The 27,978-nt window shown below is 40.1% G+C and overlaps 2 protein-coding genes across 21 annotated transcripts in view; one reads left to right on the top strand and one right to left on the bottom strand.

The window, feature by feature from the left end:
* Nucleotides 1–1,719: 1,719 nt before the first annotated feature.
* pdk4 (pyruvate dehydrogenase kinase, isozyme 4) lies at nucleotides 1,720–9,762 on the bottom strand. 2 transcript variants are annotated; one of them, XM_034892312.1, is made up of 11 exons: nucleotides 9,363–9,760; nucleotides 8,683–8,824; nucleotides 7,175–7,246; nucleotides 5,853–6,037; nucleotides 5,240–5,329; nucleotides 5,015–5,092; nucleotides 4,378–4,454; nucleotides 4,180–4,278; nucleotides 3,806–3,919; nucleotides 3,337–3,450; nucleotides 1,720–2,421 (listed from the first exon to the last, which is right to left on the bottom strand). In XM_034892312.1, exons 1-11 carry the CDS (start codon nucleotides 9,472–9,474, stop codon nucleotides 2,278–2,280), a joined length of 1,227 nt encoding a protein of 408 aa, XP_034748203.1. In that variant the 5' UTR covers nucleotides 9,475–9,760; the 3' UTR covers nucleotides 1,720–2,277. The 2 variants fall into 2 exon arrangements, 1 of the variants encoding a protein (XP_034748203.1); XR_004659402.1 differs by lacking the exons at nucleotides 1,720–2,421; nucleotides 3,337–3,450; nucleotides 3,806–3,919; nucleotides 4,180–4,278 and having other exon boundaries at nucleotides 5,827–6,037; nucleotides 9,363–9,762.
* Nucleotides 9,763–11,532: 1,770 nt separating this feature from the next.
* LOC117956923 (cytoplasmic dynein 1 intermediate chain 1) overlaps nucleotides 11,533–27,978 on the top strand; it is a 54,982-nt gene continuing 38,536 nt past the window's right edge. For 2 of the 19 annotated variants that reach the window (XM_034892298.1, XM_034892296.1), the window contains exons 1-6: nucleotides 11,534–11,856; nucleotides 12,744–12,865; nucleotides 13,118–13,232; nucleotides 14,207–14,345; nucleotides 16,914–16,973; nucleotides 17,582–17,697. In XM_034892298.1, the coding sequence (XP_034748189.1) occupies nucleotides 12,758–12,865; nucleotides 13,118–13,232; nucleotides 14,207–14,345; nucleotides 16,914–16,973; nucleotides 17,582–17,697 (538 nt within the window). In that variant the 5' untranslated portion in view covers nucleotides 11,534–11,856; nucleotides 12,744–12,757. Of the gene's footprint in view, nucleotides 11,857–12,743; nucleotides 12,878–13,117; nucleotides 13,233–14,206; nucleotides 14,348–14,656; nucleotides 14,663–15,473; nucleotides 15,520–16,913; nucleotides 16,974–17,581; nucleotides 17,698–27,978 lie in introns of all 19 variants that reach the window. The other 17 variants (XM_034892301.1, XM_034892300.1, XM_034892286.1 and 14 more) reach the window with 16 other exon arrangements.

The raw sequence follows: 27,978 nt of genomic DNA, 5'->3' as shown, positions 1-27,978 counted from the left end.
CAGCCTGTTCTCAAACCCCTATTGGCAGCTGGCCACGAAAAGCCACTGCAACAGTGACAGAAGTACAAAGTTTCCTGAAAACAAGCTGTTGAGGGAGAGGGGGCCAATGAGGAGGCAACAACTTGGTGCGTACTGTGTCCTTTACACTCTACAAACAGCTTAATTTCTAATTACAGATATTTCTGGTTAGAATAGAAGTACATGGTGAGGTTCATAAGCGCACAATGATCTGCAAAAGGCATAAGAAATGACATATTGACAAGAACAACTTTTATTTTCTAAGTTCACTGGACCTTTTAGTGGTGAACCACAACTTTAGTACAGGAACACCATACCCTGCAGACATGTCTGTTGGTCCAGACAGTTCATAAATCATAAAAATCTAAAATTGGTGAGTTCATATTTTAATCAACAAGATCTCAAGACAATTCTAAATGCTACAAAATGGGCAAATGGGTGGTATAATGGGGGCATGGAATATGTAAAATTGTTAGATAAAGATAATGCCATACTATGCCCATTATATCTATACAACTTCATCATAGCTTTGTCTGAGCATCTGCCTGTGATGTTACTGTCTGTGTCTGCTACACTTATCACAGAAAGTGCAGGTACAGTTTTCTGCAGTGCAACATTTAACATTTTACACAGTCCTTCGCACCCGCTAAAGTCAGTCACATAAATATACACACATGCATCATTACAAAACACGTAGGGTGACATTACCATAAGGACTGTGTGCAATTCTAGACAGTTACTCTTTTAAAAAACACTGAAAACTTTCTCAGTAAAAGTGTGTATTTTAGTTACTTACTGCAATTAACTTTTCACCAGTTTCAACAGAGTGAAATTACTATTGTAAAGGTTAAAGGTGCTCTAAGCGATGTTGGGTGACGTTACTTCTTCTTGACGTTGGAAGTATTTTCATACAAACGAGACTAGCTTCCCCCTCTCTTCTGTGCTTCTGCGCACTACCCCCCCACCCCCAAATCCTCCTTGTCAGTTATTGGCTGGAACGCTGGAACACTGTTTGTGTATGCTTCGTGGTGCAGGTTGGCGCAGTTTGTTTTTGCTGCTGTGTGTGGACCCTGGGCTGTCTACAGAGACCACGGTTTTTTACAGTGTGTTCTCGGGACAGGCAGCTCGCAGAGAGTGAGTAGATGTTTGCCGTATGTTACAACAAATGTTGTCTAAAACACGTGACATCGCTTAGAGCACCTTTAACTTGGTAGTTTTACAGTTAAAATACAATTAATCACAGTTTAACCACACATAATAACTTCAAATATGTCGCAATACTGTTTAAAAATTCCACCTCTCCAGAAAGGCACTTTCTCATTTTGCTCTACGGAACTCCATCAAACATGTTCACATCTCTTATTGAAGAAGCTGAAAGACTAAAAATGGAACAATTACATTGGATAAAAACTGGTTTTACATTGATGCTATTTTACTCAAACCATGCAGTGTAAATTCCTCTTATAGTGCATCTAAAATGCTGTAGTTGTATGAGAACTGAACTGCAACAAAATGCAGAAGTTGTGTTTGTGTGTGTGTGAAAAGAAATGCTGCAAGTTGCAAAGGATTGAAATGCTTACGTGAACAAAAGTGGGGGAACAGACTTTGCTCACTTTGTGTTTATGCTAGAGTTGTTAAACATGTTCCCAATCTGTTTAACTTAAAAGTCCCCCATCTGCAGCTGGCTTTGGCTGGGTTTTACCAAGGCAATGATACACATTGAACCTATTACAAAATGACAACTTTACCCAGCAATTGAAATAACCAAATACCATTTGCTAGCCTTTTTAGCCTTGCTAGATTGTGAAATTATATATTTTTAATTTAAACCCCCCCCCCCCAAATAACCAAAACAGGTGTAACCATGTTATTATTAAGGTAATGAGTGAGGTAAAGGGCATTAATACTTGACTTGTTCCATTGCAATTAGCAGCTTGCAATCACCGTATAGTATAATGAAATGAATTTGCTTAATTGCCTGGCAGCTGGTACTAATAGTTCAGCTCAGTTATTTTGGTGCTTATATCAGGTTATTGACACCAACAATGAGCATTTTTCCTCCATGTAAGAGTTGTGAGAAGGAAATCCTCATTCCACGTACAGGTCCAGCGGCATGCTGAAAGCATTTGGTTCCTTCTCCCACTTACAGTACAAGTTTATCCATTTCTTCCAACATGGACCCTTTTTTTATTTTTTATTCTTTTATAATTTTAGTGACACTATTCTAGAGTTTCCTCCGCTTTCTCCCTCAGTCCACCATTACAGAGTCCTCTTGGAACTGCCCAGATTCTTTGGATCCTTGCTGGGCATGCACCAGTCGTCAGCCTCTATGCTCGTCTGGTAATGTCGTAAGGCTGACTTGTTGAAAACAGGAAGTCTCTCCACTGACTCTGAGGACAAGGCCTGTAATACAGAGCAGAAGGCAACTTATTAGTCTGCATCCGTATCACACAGACACGTCTGCATAAATGAGAGTCAGATCCAGGTCGTTTCTAATTGGGCTTTTCTACAAAGATCCCTCTCTGCTCGATAAAAACTCTGTACATTACTTTAGGCGGAGATGGCAAAGGTGCAAAGGTCTGACATGGAACATGTGGTCAGTTATGACTTACAACATGACACAATAGCTCCACACTGTCTGTATTAACTCCATCTATTTTAAAGATCTAAGTGCAAAGCGTGAAGTGCATGGTGCAGGTGCATTTAGGGCACGTCCAAATCCATTTCTGATGGCCCAAAAAAAAAGGGAAAAAAGGGTCTGTGTGCTGGGCGCATGGTTTAAAAAGGTCACGTTGGTCATGTATTTTGGGCGTAACATGCCATAAACCAATCACCATATCATCTCCATCCCCTTTAACAGCCAGGCGCCTTTGTACCTTGGCGCATTACTATTATGATGGCAGATTTCCATTTTTTATCTTTTGTATGCATGTGTGCTGCTGCGCTTCCCTGTGTGTGTGTAACAAGCATTGTGTGCGCGCGCTGTGCACGAGCCTAAGCACATTTTACTAATGCACCGTTAAAATAACAACAAATAACCCTGTAAGACCAGCCGGCGCACAGATGGGCTCAGATGCATTTACTATTTAAAAGACGTGGGAGCAGGATGGGAAATTGTCAACTGCATCAGTCTTAAAATGGCAAGGACGCTTGCGCCTGGCTTTGCGCCGGGTGCGAGATAGGGCGCTAAATCTGCAACCACTCAGTTGATCCAGTATGTGTAGTTGACAGTATATGTATGTGTGAGCTTTACTGTACAGTACACTTGGCTTTTTAGGTTATTTTTGACATTTTGATTGAAGGTAGTGCAGTTCTCACCTTCAAGTAAATGACAGCTGAGGTTCCGTAGCCCTCCATAGAGTAGAGCTGCAGGTCTCCCTGGAAGTACTTGGCATACAGACGGGAGATGGGCAGGCCATAGCCAAAACCAGCCTGAAGGGAAAATCACAGAGTTACAGTATCAATACAGATAAGCCAATCTGGAGCAGTTGCAATTAATTAAAAAAATATAGAGTGGATACTGTGGGGGGTTTTCGTTGTAAACAGGTCGGCAGTTTATCTCATGGTTACAGTTTAATCCGATGAACAATTGCTGACTGTATCCCTCTTTGTAATAAGCTAATTTACAACCATGCTCAGTTGCGCAAGTCCCTGAATAAAATAGGGCGATGTACCATCTAGTTGACTTTTAGTCGCTAATTTAAAGCTTGTGTTTAAAACTCGAAAGCAAGCATGTAGTCTAGTGAACTAATTAAGACAATCATCAACACTAAAGTTTTAGTCTCACCAGTGGTGCGTTGCGAGAGTTGTCTATGTGGACTGGACTTGGAGCTGTGGAGTACATGTAGCTGAACAGGCGCTCAATCTTCCTCAGAGGGACTCCTCCTCCTCTGTCAGACATCTAAAATAAACAAGAGGTATGTTAGGTTTCCAAGGGTCTTCTCATGGTGAATTCATCCGCTCCTTATCGTTTGCCATTTTAATGAAATCTAAACGATGTTTCATTTATGTATTTGCTATGGTATTTGTTGCCACATGGACATGCATACAATTTAGTTAATGGCAGAATTTGGCAAATAAGCACACTACGTTTTCGCAGATTCCTTCACCGTCTCTGCCTTTAGTACAAAAGTTGCAGCCCAGTCAGTCTTCGTGTCCTACCTTGATAGTGAGATCCTCAGTTCCCAGTGACACTCGCACTTTGATCGGGGGTAACGTTGGGGCCATCTCATGGGTCTCTACTGTAGCTCTCATGGCGTTCTGACAGAAAAACATCCAAAGTGGATTACAAAAATCAGCAAATAGAAACGTGGTGATGAATAATACATGTCTGATTTTCAGGCTTGTTGGGTACTGTACCTTGAAAAGCTCAAACAGCATATGGTAGAGATGGGATGGCACATAGACAATGTGGAGAGGCTGGCCGGGGCTTTTGGCTATCAACAAATGGGATAATATTAATTATATGTAAAATGTATAACCCTCACTAGAAAAGTGAGTGAATGCAGACCTCTGATTCACTCTTACCTGAGACAAGACAAACTTTTACATTAGTGGAAAGCCAGATTAGAGCTACTCTTGGAAAATGAAGCAAGGAACAAGAAATAACTTAATTCATCATTTTGATTTAAATCATCTAGACCTCATCTGCCAAGAACATGCTGGCCAAGTATGTACAGTTTATAATTAAAGCCCTGGTACTGTACATGTTCGGACTGATCTTTCCTGGTCTATTTCTGTTTAGGTTTTCACATTATCTGTAGATAATGGGTCATAGTTAGGAATGTCTGATGCTGATGCCAGCTCTTGGCAGGCCCAGCTAACAGGACACATACACAAGGGGCTTTACTTTAACCAACAAAGAATAATACTGTACATCTATCCTCTAACACAAACATCTACAGCAGAAAATATCCAGGTAAGCCAAGAAAGATACAGAATTGGTAAGAGTAACGGACATAAATGTGGATAAACGGATACAATATAAACTTCTTACAATTGACTTCTGTGATCTCCATGTCAGGAGAGGTCAGGTAGTACTGCTCACACAACATCTTTGAAGTATCATAAGCATCTAAAAAAATGTGAAACCAAGAAAGAAAGTGCAAACAGTCATGAAATTGTACAAACCGAGCGGTGGGAAATACCACTTCCATTCTGCGTGTGTGTGTGTGTGTGTGAGCATGAGAGCAATATTGGATCTGAGGAAGCTCATCGTCACCTTTTACTACTTCCACAACATCACAGCTGGGGTCAATGCTGCCAATATGTTTGGGATGGGCTGGGTTCACACTGCCTTGAAAGATTAATGCTACAGGGCACAATGGGAAAGAAATGTGTTTGACTCACGTATGGACACATTTCATTGAACATTTGTTAATAATAAATCAAATATAAAGTACATATCAAGTTGAGTGAGTTTAATTTGGAATGTTAACACTAGCTCAAACACCTATTGCTGACACATAAACTCTTGTATCATTTAATGCAATAAAGGAAACGCTATCAAAGCATGTTGGGTATTGACTATGATCCGAGAAGACTAGATCAGATACAATCAGACAAAATAAAGTACAAAGTGGGTGGTGATAGTTTTTTTAATGCTTGCTCTCAAGCATTAATAGCACTTTGACGTTATAATGACATGAGATCCAGATTAAAAGGTGGGAAATTTGTCTTGGGCACTTAACCCATGCTGCAGTCATGAGTTAAAAACAAACACAGACAACATGTACAACAGATACTACTAGATAACACCGCACAACAAACCATAGTGTTTCGAGTGAGCAACTGTGTTGATTAACTCACAGTTAATCACTGAGTGCTATACTGACTGTGCTGGTTCATGAGCATGCGTGTGGAAATGCGGCTCATGTAGAAGCGATCCAGGAAGTACTGGACGTTCTGGTTGGTGACGGGGTCCACGCCAAAAGCCTCCTTGAACTCCACCACACCCTGAGCCATGGTGGGCACCACGTTGTTGTGCCGATTACGGACATTTACCAGAGTCTGTGTGAAGCTGAGGGCAAAGACATGATGGATTAGTGTGAGTATGTGAGGGTGGGTTACTACACCGGGTTTATTTGAAGATCTTTACATCAGTGCGCACGACATTGGGCACACATGCCTGCTAAATATAGTACAATTCTGTAACAACAGGGCTGAGCTTTGTGGAAAAAAAAATACAACAATGTCGAGAAGAACATCTTCTGCCAAACATTTCCTGTTGCCAGGAGCTAATTCTGTTGAACAAGTAAACCTATTTTATTGCAGTGCTGATTATAACATTTTAATAACATAATCTGTCTACACCAGAGTAGCAAATATTAAAATATGTGTTGAGTAAACCAGATGAATTGAAATTGAAAAGAAGGATTGCTGTTACTGAGCTGCATGAATGGTTTGTCTTAGTGATGGAGCATGTTGGATTTTGCCAGCGCAATGAAGCATTAACTTAACTCAATCGTCAATCTTTGAGTCTGACAGTGGCCTTCAGGAGCTGTACAACAAGGTACGTGAACATGAGTCTGATATTTGTCTCGCATTGCCAGACCACGGCACTGTGGATGAGGGTCTGGCCACACAGCATTCCGGGATAGGAGAGGAACGTGCTCTGGTTTATTGGCATGTCTTTAAACCAATCACAATTGTGCTGGGCCGTATATAGCCAAAGCAAAATAGACCCGGGAAGGAACTTGTTTTTGTGCAACGTGTGTACGTTCAAAGGTTGTTTTAGTTATGCAACAGAAAACTCAGATTGGACAGTTAGTCTGACTAGCTGCCTGGATTTACCCTGCAGAGATCTGAGGAGCAGTAACCATGGTCCTCATAAATCCACCGGAGTTCATAATTCCAACATAAAGAAAGCGGAAGGTAACGGCTGAAAAGAAGGACATACAGCGGAATTTCCGGCGGCAACGGAGCAATCCCGGAAGTGGAACGTCGTGAATATAGACCAGTCTGGTAGTAACTTTGCAGTGTGACGTTGAACATAAGCAGTTAAAAACTAATTACAGAGTTATTGGATTGGTGTTGGCAGTTACTGAAGAATGACCAAACTGGATTGGTAGCACCAAGAAAACAACTAGACTGGGATATCATTAGTGTCTACACAAGCAATAATGTGTGTACCAGAAAGTGTCTGTAAATTACTTACTTTGTCAGGACATCCTTATCATCTGGATCCTTTTCTAAAAAGTCTACAATCTCCAGCAAACTCTGTGAATACCTGGTGGACACAAAAGGATGGATTTGAAAAGAAAATAGAACTCGACTCTAGTTCATTTACTGTACATCAGAATGACTATCAATCTGATGGTTACATTTATGTGAAAGCATTAAAAACTAATCAGCGAGCAGTGAATTGTTGTTGTACCAAGTTGACATTTTTCAGGCATCAAGCGTTTCCAAATGGTTAGATTACTCTCTTTAGATACTAGTTGCTTGGTTTATCACAGAAGTTATGTGTAGGTCAGTGCACGAAGACAACTCGAGTGCCAGCCACATTGAGTCACACTCTCTCTCTCACTCACTGTCTCACAGAAGGAAAACTGGGTAAAAGGTGAACAGCAGTGCTGCTAGCAATGGTTTAGAATCAGCTCAGCTTGCCCCCAAACTGACCTTTAACACTCTTCTTTGCTGTCATGTAAACAGGTGTTGATCTTGTAATAGACTATTTTTTTACATGTATTTTTTCACAAGCTTGGCAGGAAATATCCAGACGTGACCGCTTTCCCCTCGTCAACAATATTAATAAGTAACAGATCAACTCTTTTGCTGGCAATCTAAACATCTCTGCAGTAGTAAGGAGAGAAAGTCACAGTGCATGGCCAAATATAGCCACTCGTGTGGCTTTCATGAGAAGAGTGGGGTCGGAGTAATGACCTTATTGTTATGTGTCCTAATGTCACTTGTGCACCAAACATAATTAACATGCTAGGGTAAAGAATACTGTGATTTTATGATACTACCGGGAAGTAACAGCTTTGGTCGAAAAACAAACTCCAAATGGAAATGCTTACAGCTATTCTACTTACAGCTGAAAACCTGCAAAGGACATCTTTATCTGCCTACACTTTGCTGCACCCTCAATGTTAACACCCTTTCACTTTCTACAACATGTACCCGGTCACAGTGTACTTTGAAACGGGTGTATGCTCCCAGGTCAACAGCATCTAGCCACCGAGTTCAACAGACAACAGTTGATATGTGTTTAATAGAACGGAAAACAACACAAAACTCACATAACCCTTGATAAAATCAGCAACATCACAGCTGTAAGCCTTCTCTGAGTTGTTGAATTGCCAAAAAACTAAAGGAGTAATGACATACAGAGTAGATCTAATTTATATCTGAAGCTAAAAATACAAGGGGGGAAATCCAGAGGAAGTTTGCTTTGAGACACGACTGTTTCATACCTATCCCTGTTAAAACAAGGACCGGTCCCTCTATGACCTTGTAATGAACCGGGGAACCCTTAAAATGAAAAAAACAATAGATATCCAATAGGATTGTCACACTAGTTTCTCTGCACCGTAATGCTCTTTTCTTCTTGCAGACAGGTGCAGGAAAACATGTGTGAAAACTAACAAATTATTATAATAACATTGATTTTGTTACAACAGGGTATACAGAAAGATATGTAATGTAGTCTAGAGATCCTACCAGCTGATGAGGAGCTTCAGGGAAGGAGTGCTAAGGAGCTTGTCAGGGAGGAAATCAATTTCCTTCATGATGTTGGCCAGTCTGACAGGAAGCTCCTGCCGCAGGAACACAAACGATGTCTTCTCACATGCATTGGCAGAGCCTGCAGTCACATGAGGGGACAAAGACAGGGAAAAGATAACCGAGAAAGCATCCAACTTTTGACCCCATCCTGTCAAAATATAAAACAGCAACCTTTCCCAAACATTACTATTCAGAAGAAATTTGTCCAGGATTATTAGTGGACACATACTTTCCTTGGAGGAGGAACCTTTTGAAAAACAATGATGAAAAAATATAAGTATCTGTGATACCTATTACTTATTTATATTTGCTTAGGTAGAAGTAACATTATCGGTTGCATTATGTCAATGCAGAGATCAACCACATCAGCCTAGCTTTTTATTGTCGAGGTCACTAGTCCTCAAAACCCACAGTTCAAAGTGGTAACGTCATGTGCAGTTTGATACACAATAAATAACAACATAAACGTTAGCTAACACATGCAATGACAATGGCATCTGTCTGCATACATTGTGCTGACCAGGTCAAATAACGTGTGTTGTGCAACAGCCGTGTGAGTGTCGGAAACAATGATGCAGTGTCCGAAAAATCGATAGCCTACCACGCGAAACACTTACCAAAGTCAATGAATTGCTTCATAGATAAGGGAGAAGGGGAGAACTTAGCAAACCTCTCGACTTGTTTCGGTATACCAGCGCCATTTTTCAGTAAAAACTGAGCGAACTTCATTTTTTCTGTCCTTTGCAGACCCCCACAATCAGTGTATCGGGGACGAATTGTCCTTACTGTCTTCAGCACGCTCCAGTTTGACGACTGTTAGCTAGCAGGGCTAAGATTGGTGTCGTAACGTACAATAACCCTTTCGTTAAATGAATAATATTCAAATATGTTGGTTAAGAGTTCCCCATTGTTGTTTTATCGAGCAGCTTCCCTGCATCTCGGCAAGTGTATGTCCTTCAAATACAACTTCCATTACAGAGAGCGGTGTGTGTTGTTGTGGCGGGGGAGGAGGGATTGACATCAAAACCAACCAATGAGCAACAAGATAGTCCTGGAACTGGAGGATGTGGAGGAGGAAGTTGAAATGAAGGGATTTAATTTTACAGTCAATGGAACTAACGGTAACGTTAGTGGTGAGAAATGCAAAGTAACGCAATGATATTAATACAGGAAATATGTACTTGCTTTTACATTGGTTTCAGAGCTCAACAGTGTGGTTACGGTAATTTCAGTGAAAAAAAACATTGCGCCGAATCAAATGTTTTATAGTCAGGATCATAGAAAACTGTATCACTGTAATGGCTGATCCTCCGCTTTTTAAACCTCTTAGTGTATTTATAGGTTAATCATAATTATGAATAAAACACACTTTTAGATTTGTGAAAGCTTTATTTAACGCAAGGGAGATTTCATAGTTTTTTTCATACACCACATATTAGACCAGGTTAAGATCCAAAACCACTACACCTAGACTTGTCAAATCTGGACTAAATTATCCCTGAGAGGTTAAATATTCTTAAAAACACTTGTCGAGTTATGAAAGCTTTACTCTATTTGTGAAAATGCAAGAAATGGAGATTTCACAGTTTATTCACATGTAGACCAAGTTGGATCCAAACTGCTATTTATAATTTAGTCCAGTTTTGATCAAGGAAATCTAGGAATAGTGGTTTTCATTGACCTTGTTCAAAGTTGTCATCATGTGAAAAAACTGTGAATTCTCCCTTTCTTCCATTTAAGACTCTTTAGCCTATCTGGGATAATTTAGTCCGGATTTGACAAGTCCAGGTGTAGCTAGTGGTTTCGGATCTGGACCTGGTCTAATTGTGGTCTACATATGAAAAAAACTGTGAAATACCCCTTTATTGTAGTTTCATAGAATATTTCACAATTCTGGAACTGTGTTTCTGAATCCGAATAATGATGACCATACTGGATATAAAAGAGAAAAAAAAGAAAATGAAGTTTAGAGAAATGCTTAGTTTAGAGACAGGTGAGACGTTTCGTTTAGTATAACGCGAGACCGGCGTATATTTTGACAGACAGAAGTCAAAATCAGATTTTGAAAGACGGATAGTTATGATAACACGAAGTGAGTTTTACACAAAAAGAAGGAGAGATTAAAGTGGTCCTAAATCGTACTGGGACCGGTCTTTTCCCATAGAATCAGAAGCTCACCATAGATGTGGGGAGCTTACAGTGGTAGAGCGGTTGCCTACCAATCGGAAGGTTGGTGGTTTGATCCCCGCCCCTGCAGTCATTGTCGAAGTGTCCTTGGGCAAGACACTGAACCCCGAGTTGCCCCCGGTGCTGCGCACCGGAGTGTGAATGTGTGTGAGTGTTTATCTGATGAGCAGGTGGCACCTTGTACGGCAGCCCCGGCCACAGTGTATGAATGTGTGTGAATGGTGAATGTTCCCTGTAGATGTAAAAGCGCTTTGAGCAGTTGTTAAGACTGGAAAAGCGCTATATAAATACAGCACATTTACATTTACATTTACCAAATTGCCACTAAAGATAGCTGTTACTTCTTCTGATCTTTAGAGACAAATTTGGTCCAACCGTTGCTCCGTATCACCTTTAACTTACCTGCGGCTACTTCACTGTTTTAGCTATTATTGGCCCGCTAAAGAAAGTAACCGGGCGTTCAACCTTCACAATTTTCACTTATCTATTTTGGTACAGTGATTGTAAAGTGTCGACATTTGTATATTTGTTAGTTTTTGGCTAACGTTACTCTAAAGCACTTCTCCAAATGGCCACAAGATGGCGGCGTTGCAAAACCAATGAGACGACAGTGCGCGCGTCAAAGGAGGTGGGATTTCCTCTCCTCCTTAAACATCATTCTACTCCTCCTAGATATGTATCGGCGTGCGGTGCACCTGTTTTATGTTTGATTTGGGTCAACTGCTGCTGAAATGCTCTATTTGCTACCACTATTATCAATAGCCAAACGAAAGGTTTAAACGACCTATTCGGTGGTTCCCGAGAGACCTCGATTCAGTGTGATTTAGGTAGAGGATGTGTTGATTTTTCTCTTTCGGGGTGCAGCAGTGAGACAGCATTTTTCCCGGCTGACACATCATAATCAGTAGGCTACGAGTGGACAAGGTACGAGTACAATAATAACAGTACATTACACGGTTATTTGCAATAAAATAGTGCCCTTTTTGTTATATTTGTTATCAAAATGCACTAACGTTATACTAAAGTAGTTATGGCAAGGCCTTAACGCATTAACGTGAGTACATTACAAACGCTATCAAATTTGTGATTAGCTAGCTGCGAATGCATGAGTTAAACAAACGCCTTGAGGTTTGTTCTTCTTCCTGTGTCCTGCTTGTGTTTTATGTTATACGTTGTACTTTGTATACGGCGTACATTTAGTTATTTTTTTTCCCATTTATTGTTCCAGAAAGCTTTAGCAGGCGTTTTTAAACCTTCAGGGTCAAGTGCCATTCATTTGCAAAATCACTGGTCAAGGTGCTAGGTAGCAGAAGTCAGTCAGCCTTTTCTGGATCCTCGCCTTAAGACTACATTTAGTCTGCTTTTAATTAAATAATTAAACTAGTATTTTTTGTATGTTCAATAAACAGGAATAGTGTCAATAATGGCGTTGAGCTTTTGAACCTTACCCATGGTTCATATTAAAGTATAGTAACACTGGTGGTGAGTTTTTTTTATTTTTATGATAACTCTGTTAATTTGACTAAGGAATTGAACAGAAGAAGTGTCTGCCTTTAGCATACACACACAGGAGTAGTTCCAGGAAAATAGGTAGGCTACAAGTATCACACCAGTATTAAAATCCCTCTACTGTATATGGATCTACTGTATATGGATGTATAACTGCCACACCCAGTGGGTTTTCTGAAGCATCACTTAGGCTCATTGGATAAACTTACACTCTTTTATACTGTATCATGTTATAGTGAAACCAGAGCATATTGTGACAGTGCCATACGTAGCTCAACCCTGTTCGTTCCTCTTACTTCAAGCCCCGTAGGACACCATGTCGGACAAAAGTGACCTAAAAGCAGAGCTGGAGCGTAAGAAGCAGCGCCTCGCCCAAATCAGGCAGGAAAAAAAGATAAAGGAGGAGGAGAGGAAGAAGAAAGAGGTATGGAAAAAAGTGAGTACATTCACATAACTGGCACTCACTCTGTATTGTGTTTAGTTTGTGTGTTGCTTTTTGTTTGATTGTGACACAAAAAAGGCTGAGATTGTGTGTGTCCATACATGCATACAATAATCTGTGTGCAGAAGGTTTGTGTTGGAAATTTTTGATCGAAAAGTGCATGCATGTGCATGGGTTAGTTTATCCTTTAAGTCGTGATGAGTAAGGTGATATTTTGCTATGTATCCTGAGCAGTCAGAGAGCCAACAGAAGCGAGAGGCCACCCCAGAGGATTCAGACTTAGATCGCAAGCGCAGGGAGACTGAGGCCCTGCTACAGAGTATCGGCATCTCACCGGAGCCTTCACTAGGTAGATAACACTCTTACACCTTAAACAATGATTGAATGGTTGTACTGCAAACTGTTTAACTAATTGTTTCAATACCTACAGTGAAGGTAGACTGAATGTGATCTAGAGCCTAATGTTCAATCAGAACTACAACACAGCTATCAATGTGCATAATATTGAAGTTTAACATATAATAGCTAAAAAAGCTCTGAGGAACTTTTAAATGTTTAGACTAGTATACATAAGATGCACACATCAACCAAATATGTGCAATTTGCTAAAAATGGTCAGTCAAATCCTGCCTAACTGATAGTGAAATGATCAGATAAATAAAGTATGTTTCTCTCTATCTATGTTATTGTCTGTGTTGCCATGACTCTGCATGATAGTTATAGTAACTTTGTTACACATACTATTCATTAGATCTATTAGTCTTTTTATCCTAAATTGATTCTATTATTTGCTATGCACATTGCAGTTGGACAGTACTGAACATTTTTCTTAATTACTTTGATGTGTCACAACTCCCTTTTATCATCTTTTTCTATTCCACTGTGTACCCTTTTGCGCATCATAACTTGTAATAGGCTCCCAGGGTACCACACAAATACCATTCCTACTTTCAAAATGTGATTGAAACATGAATTTGGAAAATTATGCTGTTAAAAAATAGCTTCCCCTTACACATCGGATAGATTACTGTAGGTTGAATCCCCAATGTGCTTTCTGTAAGCTTTTGCAAGTATTGTTCTCTAGTGGTCTGAAATTGCAACAACACCCTCAAAACCTAAAAAATTGGGTCACTGCTACGCCTGTTATTAGCTCAGGTTATTTATAATGCATCTTCAAATAAAGCTGAGCTGAAAAATTAATAAATACAAAATCGACAATTCATTTGATGCCCTGCCCTCCCTCCCTTTTCTTTTGAACATTTCTTTTTATTTGTCCATCACTCGTTTTACTTTGTTGCATTTCATCCCAATTTATTTGAGCAGTCCATTCTTTGCAGCCTTTAATGTTAGATTCATGTTATTTTCATTATTTAGTCCCGACCCCTGTGTCCCCCTCCAAATCAGTGAGCACACCCAGTGAGACGGGGAGCCAGGATTCAACTGACGGAGGAGCAGCAGGCAGGTAGGCCAAAAATGAAGAATGTCATATCCAGGCTCAATGTCAGAAGTCTTTTTTAGTTCATGAGTCTTATTCAAGAAATGCTAGATGTGAAAGACATATCACACTTGGAAATGTTATACCAGAAGGTTTTGTCCACTGGTCTTTGAGAGGTTAGCCATAAACTGTATGTGGTCCCTGAGTCTTAGACTTTGAAAAAAATCATGTGGCTAAAAATGATCATAATGTGAAGTTGCTTTGGTCTGTGGATATCTTTTGCATGTTGTCACTTTTGACACATATTTTGTTTGTTTTTCTTGTCAATGGCACAACAGGTTTAGGTAAGGATGTGTGTCACTAATTGTGAGGTTGTGGTGCCGTGTTAGGTTTTAAATGTGGTATCTGTCATTTGTCATGGCATCTGTTTTTTTGATGACCACTGTACAGCTTGTTGCATCTTATAACTAGTCTTGAGAAGTTAAGTTTGATGTAGGCTGTAATCCTTCCTGCGAATAAGTTGTTAGTTTGAAAATACTGCATGTTGCCAGATACTATCTCTGTGCAAGTAAGTACCAGATTGGTAAACGTTCAGAAAGCAGCCTTAAGGAGCCATGTTTTGAATACGGAGCCTAATGGAACATGAGCCATACGTTTTCTGTAAAGTAGCTGATTTGAGCACAAGTGAGAGAATGTAAGATTTTTCCATCATTGATAACACACTAGACCAGCGGAGCAACTTTTAACCTTTAAGTTGTGCAAATGACTGCTCTTTTAAATTAAACCTGCAAGTCTTCTCAACTAGTGAGTGGTCATCAAGCGCTTCCCATTTGCTTTCATATGGCAGCTGACTGTAGAGGTCAGTGTGTGAGTGATGCCCTCAGGGGTCATTTGTAATGTGTTGTTCAGGTATGGCCAGGGGTGGAATTGGGGATTAAGAGCAGGTGGGAGCTCAATGCTGTTCCTAGCAGGAATACATTTTCTTCTATAAGACTTTTTGTTTCTTTTTAAGCTTTTACAAATTGGATTTTACAAATTGGTGAGTTAGTTCCACTGCCTGGAATGAAAGATTTTTTTCGCCCCAAATCCACCCTGGATGATGGCATGCCATTTTTTAGCTTTTCCATTTGTGGCTGTGTATGTGTGTGTCCCTTCTTAGGTCAGGTTTCTCTAAAAACAAGTCCCAAGCACAGAGCTCAAGGTAAGCATTTTTATGTCAAACCCAGGAATTCCTTCTGCTCTTACCTTTTTTTTTTTTTAAACTTAGTTTACTGTCCTGTGAACACAAAGAGGCACCCTCAGTGTTGTCAGTGGACTTAGCTGTTCACTTCATGTTTTTTTTTCCTTCAACGCAGTGCCCCTCTTTCCTTCATTCCTTTGGTGACTTCCTGTATGAAGCCCGACTGTCTCCCTTTATACCAGCTCAAAATGTGTCTGTTTGCATGAGTTGAGCCATGGAAGTAATTTCAGCCTTCAAAGAGTTGACAATCTGCTGCTTAAAGTGTCACCGCTGTTCTTGCAAAACAGCCGGTCTGTCAGGCTAAAGAAATGCCTTGCAACTCTCACCTGGCGCTGTGTGGCACAAGCTGAAGGTCTGATGGGTGTGTTTCTGGCCCTGAAAGGGATCAACAAAAATGTAGTGATGTTGGAAGCTTTATCCTTTCACAGTTGGTTGACTTCAACCAAGTTGCCATCAAACTCTCCAGGTTACAATTGCTGTTTGATTCCCCTGTTATTCCTACCTCCCCAAAATATAGGAATTTATAACTGCTGAAGAACAATGCAAATGCCCTGAATGAGCTCAGCAATTTCATCATGGTTTGACACTCAATGATGATGCATGGCAAATACATTGTCATGTATGTAGAGCAAGCTAAATCTCATATGCTGAACTCTATGTGAATATGTACTGTTCATAGATGATGTATGTTGTGCTGTAGGTGTGAGATGGTAATCATATTGTTGGATACATTGTTCATGGATTTCATGCATCATTTGGCACACATTTAAATATAAAACATCAAGACACAGAATGTCACTTAAATAAATGTGATGTATGTTGCTAAGATTGAGTGCTGTAGATGAGTAAAGCATCCAAACAAAGATTTCTGCAATAATTTCCCCCATTTATAAGTCACCAGATCAAATTGTTCTCCAGCTGAAAACCATGAAATCATTTTGCCCTTCTGCCACACAACCATGGAAACATTTTTGTCTATAAATGTATCTGTATTTTTAAGACCAATAAATCTATTACTAGAGATGAGCATACTGTGTATCTTTCAATAAATGGATTACATTCGGTTTTAAATGAAATACAATGTCTCCCTAATGTATAGCCCTCCCACACTATAGCCACTTGTCTAAAAATCTTTCCATTACTAGTGCCATTTCTGCATGAAATTCGATGGGAATCCCTGTGTTAAGCTGCTCTCTAGACAAGTGGTCTGTGGGTGAGTGTGTATGTGCATACATGTGGTAATGTGTGTTTTTGCGCTGCTGACACGTGCCAATGTTTGTGTTTGTTAAAATGTCTTTACGTAAACATGCATGTCCTTTCTCCCCCCCCTCCCCCCCACCCTTTGGTGACATCAGGACGCTGCAGTGGGACACAGACCCCTCTGTGCTGCAGCTGCAGGCTGATTCTGAGCACGGGTACATCTTCCTTCTCTCCTCTACTTCACTGTTGCAAAGACATTTTTTTCTATTAAATATTTTTGTTTCATCTGTGAAAATGGGTGGGGAAACAAAAATGTTGTTGTAGTACTCATTTCGGTCACAAGAGGAAGAAGGGCACCGCCACCCTGTGTTCTGTTCTAAGTATAACTGAACAAATTTTGTTTCAATTATGTAACATTACTGTCATGTCTTTCTTGTGACCAGAAATGTACTTTTATCATTTCTAGCCAAAATAACCACATGGCAGTGTGACAACTCTTTTTTCATAGATACGAAAAAACGTAGAAAAAAAGAGCCTGATTTTTTTTGTTTTCACTTGCCTTTCAGGGCTTCTGTGTGTGTTGCATTGCACTGGCACAAAATAATAGTCTAATTTAACAATCCATTTAAAGGTTCAACCACTCACTAATGATGCTATCTTCTGAATATTGATATAGTGATTGCTACAGACACAAGGCTCTACATGTTATTCATTGTTTTACACTTTGAAACTAATATAAATAGATTGTACCACATACACAACAAATTAAGGTTTATGCATTATATAACTATGCAAATTGAAACATCTTGTCTCTGTTTCCCAGGCGCAGGATGCAGAGGCTGGGAGCGTCTAAGATCACACAGGTAGACTTCCTTCCCAAAGAGGTGGTCTCTTACTGCAAAGAGACGCAGACGCCACTCACTGCCCACCTGTCTGAAGGTGAGTATTTGTGTGTTTGTGTGTGTGTGTGTTTGTGTGTACGTTTGCATTAGTGACATACCATCTATAGTCTATGAGTCAAGCTGTTTTAGGGTCCATGGTGCGCCAAAGTTCACAAGAGGCAACACAAGGTCTCAGGTTGCAAATTATCATCGTTGTGTGGTGGAATTCGATACTTCTGTTAGCCAGTTCACAGTCTGTAAACCTGGAGTAATTTCAAGGCTGACAAATAAAGGTTACAGATGTTTCCTCAGGGATGTTGGAGCATCGTTGTGTATATTTGTGTTGTAAACACACAAAGATGTACATTTGTGTATGTGTGTTTACATATTCCTAACCATTATGGACAATTTAGTATTCTGAAATAGGAAGAGCTCTCTTTTATTCATCATCATGATTTGGTCTGGGAAGAATTGGTACACAAGAAAATGAGTGTCTTTGTCAATGTGTGTGTATGCGTTATTTGGCAGGTGAGGTTATGTGTGCATACGTGGAACTGTATAGGTGTGTATTTGTGTCTCTACTTATGTGTGCCGAGCTGCATGTACTAAACACATCCATATGGTGGAAACTAAGGTTAGTCATGCACTGGATCTGGCATAACATTGGTGGTTGTAAATTCAAGGAATATAGATTTAAGTATTTTTCTATTGGAAGAGAAAGGCAAGGGAGATTTGGATGAATGACATGTTGCAGTTGTTCCACTAAATTGAACTTCTAAGACCTTGCTCTTATTCCAAATGCAGATATTCCATTAGGGAACGTCATCTTCATGTGTAGGAATGCACATACAAATAATTCTACACCTACACCCACACCCACACCTACACACACACACACAAACACAAACACACACACACACACACACACACACAGACACACACACACACACACACACACACACACACACACACACACACACACACACACACACACTCCCCCTATGATCTTCTCTATCTTCCTTCTTGTAGTTGCCAAGACAGCTGGCAGCCATGTGACTGTGAAGGGGTTGTACTTCCTGCTTCCTGTCATTATAATAGATGGTCTGGTGTGGATTCCACTGCCCTCCTCCACCAGCAAACCACCACGCACATACATACACGTCTGTCCTCATCAGCATCCAAACGGCCCACTTCACCTCCCCCCATTTCTTTGACAAACCCAGGAATAGATCATTTATTCAACAAGTGCACATGCACTGACTCACATGTCTGTTCTCTGTGCTGGGAGACATGCACATGCACATGCATTTGCACGCACACATAGACACACACACCAGAATCAGGTTTTTGGCCAAGTCTGCTTGCACATACAAGGACTAGTCAAAGGTTATCAGTTACCTACATGCTGTCACAGTTCAAGTAGTCTGTGTATACATGTAAACAAGTGACGGTCCATTTAGGTTTGTTTGTTTTCAGCTTCCAACAGCATTTTCTGTGTGTGTGTGTGTGTGTATGTGTGTTGCGTATGTGGGCGTGCACAAACATCTGGGAACCAGAGCAGAGCACTGGTGGTCTACAGGGAGGTGACCCTAGCCTTAGGAGACCCTTTTGCAGACTACCACAACGCTTGTGTGTCTGGAGAAAAGAGGAAAAGAGGCTGATGGTAGAGCACCTGCCTGCACTTCTGGCTTTGTGTTTGTTCAGGCCAGTTCCATTTGTTAATTACTGAACCTAACATGCACAAAACAACCCACATTTCTTTTTCAGGTTGGAGCTACAGGTTGTGTACATATTTAGTTAGGCCACGACTTGACATTTTCTGTCTCTGTTTTTTGTCTTCCCAGCCAGCTTAAACTGCTGGTTACAGATTTTTATTGAATCTCTTAAGTTTTTGTTGTTAAAAATTAGGTTATTTATAACTGTACTACTACTACTAGAAAATATCGGATGCTAATCCTAGGGATGCAAAAAATGTAATATTCCCAGTTTACTGTAAGGTTGGAAGTCCCCTTTAGGACCATACGGCCATTAGCTACTCTAATGGCTGTATGAGGATTGACTTGGCAGGGCTTAGGGTCATTTAGTGTGGTTTTAGTTTGGAATTTAGTATGCATAAATGCAAAAATGACCGGTAACTTTACTGTTTACATTAATGCAATATTAACAAGTCCCTCTCTTTTTCCACCTAATACAACCTCACTTTGAAATGATTTTACCGATCTAACCAAATCTAAATAATGCAAGTAACCATAAACTACGTTAGTTTTAATGCTAATCACCCGTTTCACTCTTTTACAGTTTGGCTACTTACACCCAACCCAGTCTTCATTTCTATCTTTTTTTATACATTCTTAGTCTTTTTTTCTCTTCCCTTTCCTCTCTGCCCTCTGGCTCTGAGCTGGGCCAGAAAGTTCTGTAAAAAAAAACTAATGCTAGCTCTGTGTTATGTTAAAACATATATTTTAGAGTGAGAAGAGAGATTTAGTGGAGAAAGCCAGCTGGCTGCTCTGGAGGAATGAACGGAAGGGTAAATCTGTTGTCTTAATGATGGTGGTGTGTCCCAGGGCTGTGGTAATCTCTATGAAGGACCTCTAGTTGTTTGGATTTCTATATCTGTTTGTTGTGTGTTTGTGAGTGTGTGTGTGTGTGTGTGTGTGTGTTAAATTGTGTTAGTTTGTTGTGTTTCAGGATCATTTTAACATTATTTCAGCATGTCTCAAGGTGAGCAAACTGATCCTGGTTGGACTGTAATGACCTGCCATCTGAAAAGAAAAATTTCCAAAAAGGATTAGTATTTTATAAAACAAAATCACATCCTATGGCTTCTATCAATTTTAAAAAGTTTCTAGATATGATCTGTATGACTAGATTCATTGTTATCTCTATGAAATGTTGGAAGGCCTGAATTTACTGGATACTCCTTAATGTAGAAGGTGTTTTTGAATTAAAACTGTAATATTAACATCAAGTGTGTGTGGGAAAGGAAGGAGAAGTCTAATTGTGATCATTTTAAATAACTGACCGATGAATCAGCGATTCTCTCATGACTTCTTGTCCTCATGAACTACTGACCTCCACAGTTCTCATATCTGCGCTTAGGTGGCTAGTTGTGTGTGTCTGTGTGTGAGAGGAATATGCTTTGTAGGAGTGTGTGTGTTGAATGCAGCTTTATCAAATTGTATAGTTGTACAGATTGTGTGTTTTAAAAACTCCCATGGAGTTTGTGTGTGTGACTCTCATTTAAAACTAGTTAATGATATGGCTTTTCATTTCCGTGACCAATTGCCTTCCTATAATCGTGATGTGTAGCTGTCTATGTAGGTTCCTTTTCCCATTGGCTGCTCACTGATCTGTCTGTCATGACCGTCCATTGTGTCAGGCAATCGGATTAGCCCCAGTCACGGTTGGCTCCAGCTATTTACCGCTATCCTAATGGGTATGAATGGCCCAGCTTGTCGTAAGGGATGGACGCTTTGTCTAACGACATAGCAGGGAAATAAAGTAACGTCTAATGTGGTGTGTGATAGTAACCTAACCTCAGGTCAAACAAAGTGTTTGTTGGGTAGCTGGTGTTTCATGCCTCTATCTCCACCTAACCATGTTGACATGTTCTTAAGAAAGAGAAAGTGGCTTGTGTTTCAAATTTACTATGTGTTTTTCATCCAAAACAGAATCTAATATAAATAAACACTGAAACTGACTATACTATAGGACTAGTCTTACAACCATAGGCTTTTCAGCTGATTAACTTCTTAAATGCATGGTTGTTGTTACTGTCACCCGTTTCAACCGCTCTAAACATACAATTTTCTGCCACTAGAGGTCTCTCAATCAAAATGATGGATGTAAATAGAAACGTTTGCTGACTGTATGTACGATGTACTGTATGCATTTTGAACATGTCCTGTAACTACTTCTGTACACAGCAAACAAATATGACTGGGACCAATACAGATCTATTTAGATAATTTAATACCTATAGTCACATTATAGACACTATCCCTGTAGTCTTGCATTGCCAGACCAGCCTCCACAGCACTGCGGAGGAGGGTCTGGCTAATCCACAGAGCATTCCGGGATAGGAGAGGAACGTGCTCTGGTTATGGCATTTCTTTAAACCAATCACAGTTGTGTTCCAGCAATATACTAGGTTTTGATCTAGTCTGGTTTTGGTAGTTCACACTTTTTCTCTGAATATAAGTAAACAAATGTAAGACCAAGGCCAGCAACGGTTGCAGGGTGACAGGTTAAAGTCAAGTTTTTGGGCTTGACCAAAATTTTACTCTGTAGAGATCTTAATCTTAAATATATATTACAGGAAAACATCCCCCTGTGCTAAATAAAAATTGTGTTATATTTGTCCTTAGTTTATAAATTAAAACACCTCATTATCACTGTTGAACACTGACGCCCTGAACCCTTGCTTGTGTCTACTATTTAACCATAGCAGTTGAAATGTTTCATCTCCATTTTCCTCAGATCTGACAATGTATGGTAGAGCCAAGTTTTCAACACTGTACACATGGGAGGAGGGGGTGAGATTTCACATTTTTTCACAGACAAAATGTGGGCAACCTTTATTCCTCTCTCTTGGTTTCTCCCTGTATCCCGCCTCTGGACTGGCCAATCGCTCTTGGCCATGAACAGAGTGAATTTCCGTACTGTGAAAAACACGCTCTTTTACTTTACTGATGCCAATCTAAAGATAACTATCTGTGTGTGTGTGAGTGTGTGTGTGAGTGTGTGTGTGTGTGTGTGTGTGTGTGTGTGCATGTGTGTGTGTGTGTGTGTGCGTGTGTGTGCTTGCTTGCTTGCTTGCTTGAGATGTTGGCAAGAGCAGGAACGGTCAAGGGGATTGAGGCATTTTGTGCGTGTGCTTGTGCACGTATACATGTGTGCAGGTTGGTATGGGTGTAGTCTAACCCAGTTTGTAGTTAATTGGTTTCTCTTAGTGGAGCCTTAAAAGAGCTATTATAGGCGTCAGTGAAATGTCAGGCAAAAAAATAAAGACAAAATGAAGGGAAGGGAGAAATGTTGCTGTTGTTCATGTTTATTGTCCTCATGTGGAGATTAGGTTGCAGCAGAAATCACATCACATGACATTTTTAAACAACATTGAGACAAACAAGACAAAGAAAACCATAACATGTAGACATCACTACTTATAACATACACCAGAGCACTCAGGCATATGTGGGGAAATTGGTTTCCAGACCCGCTGAAAGAAAGAGAGACCTTATTGCTGTGCAGGACCTTCATTATTAAGGCGTTTGATAGCCTGTGGAACAAAAAAGAACTTGGATCTATTTTTTGTAAACAGAGGATCACAGTATTTGTCGTCCTGAAGACAGCAGTTGAAATGAGGAGGGAAGGGGGTGCTTCTGATTACCCACAACTCTGTTTGCATTTCTTAGTGTTTTGTTTTTATATATACTTTCCATACTTGGGAATGGAATACCTGATAGTTTACTGGTTGTTATTATTTTTCTAATGTTCTTTTTCTAATGTACTTTTTCTGTGCTTCGTGGCGTTGCCAAACCAACAGATGATGCCAAAGGGAAGAACACTTTCAAGGAAAGCATAATACAATGTTTGAAGTATATTGCTGCCGACAAACAACAGTTTTCTTAGAAAGGAAAGTATATAATCTGTCAGTCCAAATGTCCCATTTAAGATTGTAGTTGAGCACCATGCCGAGGTCCTTATACTCTGTGACAGCATCTGAAAGATCCCCATGTGAAAGAGTGGGTTTAGGGGACTGTGCTTTTCTAAAATCAATTGACATCTCCTTTGGGTTGGAGGTATTGAACGAGAGAATGTAAAAGCTAAATGTCAGAGAAAAAAACAAAGGAGTGGAGGAGGAAGACCAGGAGAGAAATCCCCTTCTTAGTGGTAAAAGTTCTTGGGGTCAAGCGTGTGTACGTGTTAATGTCCGTGCATTTGTACGCAAAAGTATGCATGCAAGGCACTCTCTCTCTCCCCCTCTAGTATTTTCTGGCCCATTAGTTTTCAGGGTCTGTACAGCTTGAGTATATAGTTGGTCAGTAATTCAGTCCTTAAGTATATTTACTGCAATAAGTGGCTTTGTTTTGACATGTGGTGGACTGGTAATGGCCTCTAATTGCAAGAGAAAAACCATTTTTTGAGTGTACTCGCACATATACATGTAAGCATACAGATTCCTAAATGTAAACACACGTGTGCAGACCAACTTACATGAGAATAAACAAGCATGCACACACCACCAGAAATGTACACAGAAGCACACATACACACTGGCAAAGCGGCCACACACACAAACGTCACCTGAGTGATAATAGAGCAGTTAAGAAACCAAACACCAAATTTATGAAAAGACCCTGACTGTTGGACCACATCGGTCCAATCAGAGTGTTTTTCTTCATGTTTTCCACAAACTTCTAAATATATTAATAAAGATATTAAACGTGGTTCAACAAGTACTGAACTGATAGATATTTATCAACACCAAAGGCCCTTAATGATTCAATCCAATATGGCTGCTTTTTAAATTGGCATCAAAAAGTATTAGAATCCATCTGAAACTCATTTCTTCATGAGTTTAATAGTTTGAATCAATCAATGAAGCGTTTATATTACACGTATGAGTTTGTCTGATGTGACTACAGGTATAAAACTTAAAAGGTTGTATGAGGTGCTTAGCCATTGTCAGTGTATAACCTACATCGGCACAACCACGGTTTTGATAAGCAGCTAGGAGTACCGACACAGAGGCTAAGCAATGTATTGCTGTGGACGGGGGCAGCAGCAATATATATTCTGGCCACCTAAAAATAAGACCAACCTAAAAAAGTCAATATCAATTTAATTGTATGCTATGTTTATAATACTTTCACTGGTTTGAGTGGCAGTCAGGTAGCTCTTTATGATGGGGAACTGATATTGTTATATCCATCTTTGCTCTCTTCAAAACCACCCGACCCCTTTGACCAAAACAGTCATTTCACCCTGCAGGACACAGGAGTTACTGCTCAACCGCTGCCTCGATCGCTTAGTTTGTTTTTGTGCGACTTTGGTGAATCCAAACTAACCCTTTAAAACACCAACGTCCATTTACTAATACACTGACTATGGATAAGTAACTCACACAACCCACACAATATCAGAATTATCCCTTTAATACTTTTTTTTATCAAACTTTTTCTTTTTCAAATGTTGAAAGTTGACAACTTGCAAAACTATTTGAGTTTAATGGATACACAAGTCAGAGGATATGCACTGTGATCTGACAAATAATTTGAAGAAGTGTTTTAAAGTTGTGAGAGTGTAGTGGGTGACAGTTAACAATGCATTAATTACAGTAACCACATAAAATGTAGGGTTGTGTAAACAGCTTATTGACAGCATATTAGCAGTTGCCATGTAAAGTAATGAGTGATTGTAGCTGTTTAGTTTTGTCTAGTTTCTCCTGCACAGCACAATCAGGAAGGGCAGCAGGCTGAGGTCTTTTAAGTTCCCTCATTCAATTTATCTTTTGCCTGTCTTTGGCATTTTCTACAACCCAGTGAAGCAGTGACACATTTAAATAAAAACAGTGAATGTAACACACTCCCATTCCATACAAAACCAACATGACTGACGGGTTTGTGGGCGGTCTTTAAGGTCCTTCGAGGGAGGAGTGAGGATGCATGAGTATGTGCTTTGCACTGTATATGTTCCTGTGTGTGTCTGTGTATGTACATATACAGTATGTGTGGATGCATGCAGCAACATATGGAAGTGCTTGTCTCATACATTGTTGTTGTTCCAGGCAGGCGGCTACAACAGACTGAACTGTGTGTGCGCGTGTGTGTGTGTGTGTGTGTGTGCGCTTACGTGCGGGCATGCATGCGTTTGTGTGTTTGAGAGAGAATGTGAATGTTTTCTAAGGGCAATATTCAAAGCAAATAGAGAATTACAACAGTGAGAGTACCAAGAGGACTCTGAACGAAATGTACTTAGTTGTTTTACTCAGACTTTCTTACTGAAAGTACATTTTAGAATTGCCTTTTTATGTTTGGTGACTTCTTGAAATGTGGACAAGTGATTGCCTTGAGGTAGCCGCTTCTAGTGATACTATACACACATGCTGCACACACAACCTGATAGTTCAGATCAGACCTGGGTTTTGCTATTATGATCTCCCCTCGTCTTTTCCCTGCAGATGCACATAATCGACCAACGCTTCTCACTTTCTCTCCCCATGAAGCAACTCTGAATTTACCTCTGAAAACCTCTTGATATTAGAGAAAAATAATATATTTCACAGTGCGTAAGGTATTCCAAGTGAGTCACAGATGATTGCAATTTCCCCTATGACCACTGTATAATAAGTTACATGAATCCCTTCTTCATCTTCCTCCATCTGGCTCTCTCTCTCTCTTAGCAAAATGGCCATCATCCAAAATAATATTTGCCATCAGATGAGTGCTTTAGTTGAGTAGGAATACAGTTTCATGGGTCCTTTTTTCCTTTTTCAAATGTTTTCTTTTTTCCGTTTTTGCTTGCATCTCAGTGAACTTGACTTTTTGACATGTGTGCCCCACCCTTCCCCCTCCTTGTTGCATTTTTTATACGTGTGTAAAAAAACAGTGTGTCTTGAACATTTGCCTGGGTGGTCTCGCTTGTACTACGAGAACCCTTCGACTCTCCAGGGATTTTCATTTGAGAGGGTAGCGGTTCACTGCCACAGCTAGCCTGCAGCCCATAGCTCTGCATGCTTCATTTTAGTTTGATGTTTTTTTTAACCCTTTGTTAAGCATAATTGAGCCTTTCGACTGTTTCTTTTAGAAATGGCACCAAACCTTTTAACACAGTAAGTCAAACATTAATCCCACATATTATTTGTCAAGTCCAAATAAACTAATTTGAAACTACTTAATTTTGTTTTTTAATTGTTCTTCAGTCCACCCCAGTGATCAAATTTAACAGGCTTTTAAATCAGCTCACTTTTGTTTCTTGTTTACATTTCGGGGACATTATCATAGCTTATAGCTTGACAGTTGATTGAAGTGAAATTTGAAAACCATTCTGGTTTTCTGTTTGGTTGCAGTGTGGCATGCTATTAGTCAACTCTCCAGCAGGGAGCACTCTTGGCACATGTTCTTGTAGGCTCCCTCTTTCTCGCAAACAAGACGTGTCAAAGATTTTTTATTATAAATTAGTATCAGCTGAAATTAAATGAAGGTATCATAAAATAACAGTTTTACAATTAATCTGAAACATGGTGACTTTTAAAGTCATACTTAATTGACATAGTAGATCTGAAGACTGTGCTTTCTTTGACTCATAATATAGGTCTAGATATTTATTTGACAGTGTTGCTGTGAATGTGTTTGTCTATTTTAGTACAATCCAGGAGTATTCAACCCCAAGCATCAACCTTTAGCAAGCCTATAAAAACATCAGTCCGTTCGTCTCTCATTAAAACAAATGAAACACCACCGTCATCCAAGTGGCAAACACAAACCTCCAATCACCATCTGAGCCACACACACTCCCAAACACACATACACACAGCCCTATATCTGAGTGACACAAATCCCAGCTCAGATGACGCGTTGAAAAGTGAGTCGATGCCACAGCGGTGATTTTATGCAAGACTGTTGGTCTGTCTCTCCCTCTCTCTCTGACTGGGTTTTTGACAGTTTGGAAAGTTTGAAGTCATGGGTTTTAATCAGGGTCTTGTGGCCGGGCTCAGAGCATGGCGTGGCGTGGCATGATGGCTCAGTTTAAAGATGTGGGTCTGGGTCGGGGCCAAGCCTGGGTGGCACTGCTAGAAGGAGAAGGGGGGTGAGACTGAGAGAGAGTGGGAGGGCGCTGAAAAAGAGAAGGAGATGGGGAGAGAACCTACTCAGACTGCACCCGCAGCACAAAGCAGAGTTAGCCGCAGACCCCCAAAGACCTGAATGGGCTGCATTAATGAAAGCTGATTATGGGAGGGCATGCATGTGTGCATACGGTGTACAAACACACACACACACACACACATACACAATGTTTGATCAGTGTGAGGAAGTGTGGTGAAGAGATGAATTAATCTAAATCATCCTGCGGGTTTTACCCTCAGCAGTTGTACACCAGGTCTGGCTGCTAATGTGCGTGTATGCGTCGAATAATTTTATCCCTACAGTGGCAATCATGACTTTTTGAACCATGGTAAAACTAAAGCATTATTTTCTAATAAAAACAAATGTAAAGTCAAATAAACTGAAAGAAATTAACAAATTGAAGTAAAAGGTTTTAGAGGATTATGAGTTGTCACTTTTTTCTTTTACATTTTTTCGTCTTTTAAATCCTGGGCTTCTCTATGGTGAAAAAA

This window comes from Etheostoma cragini, chromosome 14, assembly GCF_013103735.1.
Source record: "Etheostoma cragini isolate CJK2018 chromosome 14, CSU_Ecrag_1.0, whole genome shotgun sequence".
Lineage (NCBI taxonomy): Eukaryota > Metazoa > Chordata > Actinopteri > Perciformes > Percidae > Etheostoma > Etheostoma cragini.
Note: the sequence above shows the minus strand (reverse complement) of the source record. Positions and strands in the feature narration are given on the sequence as shown.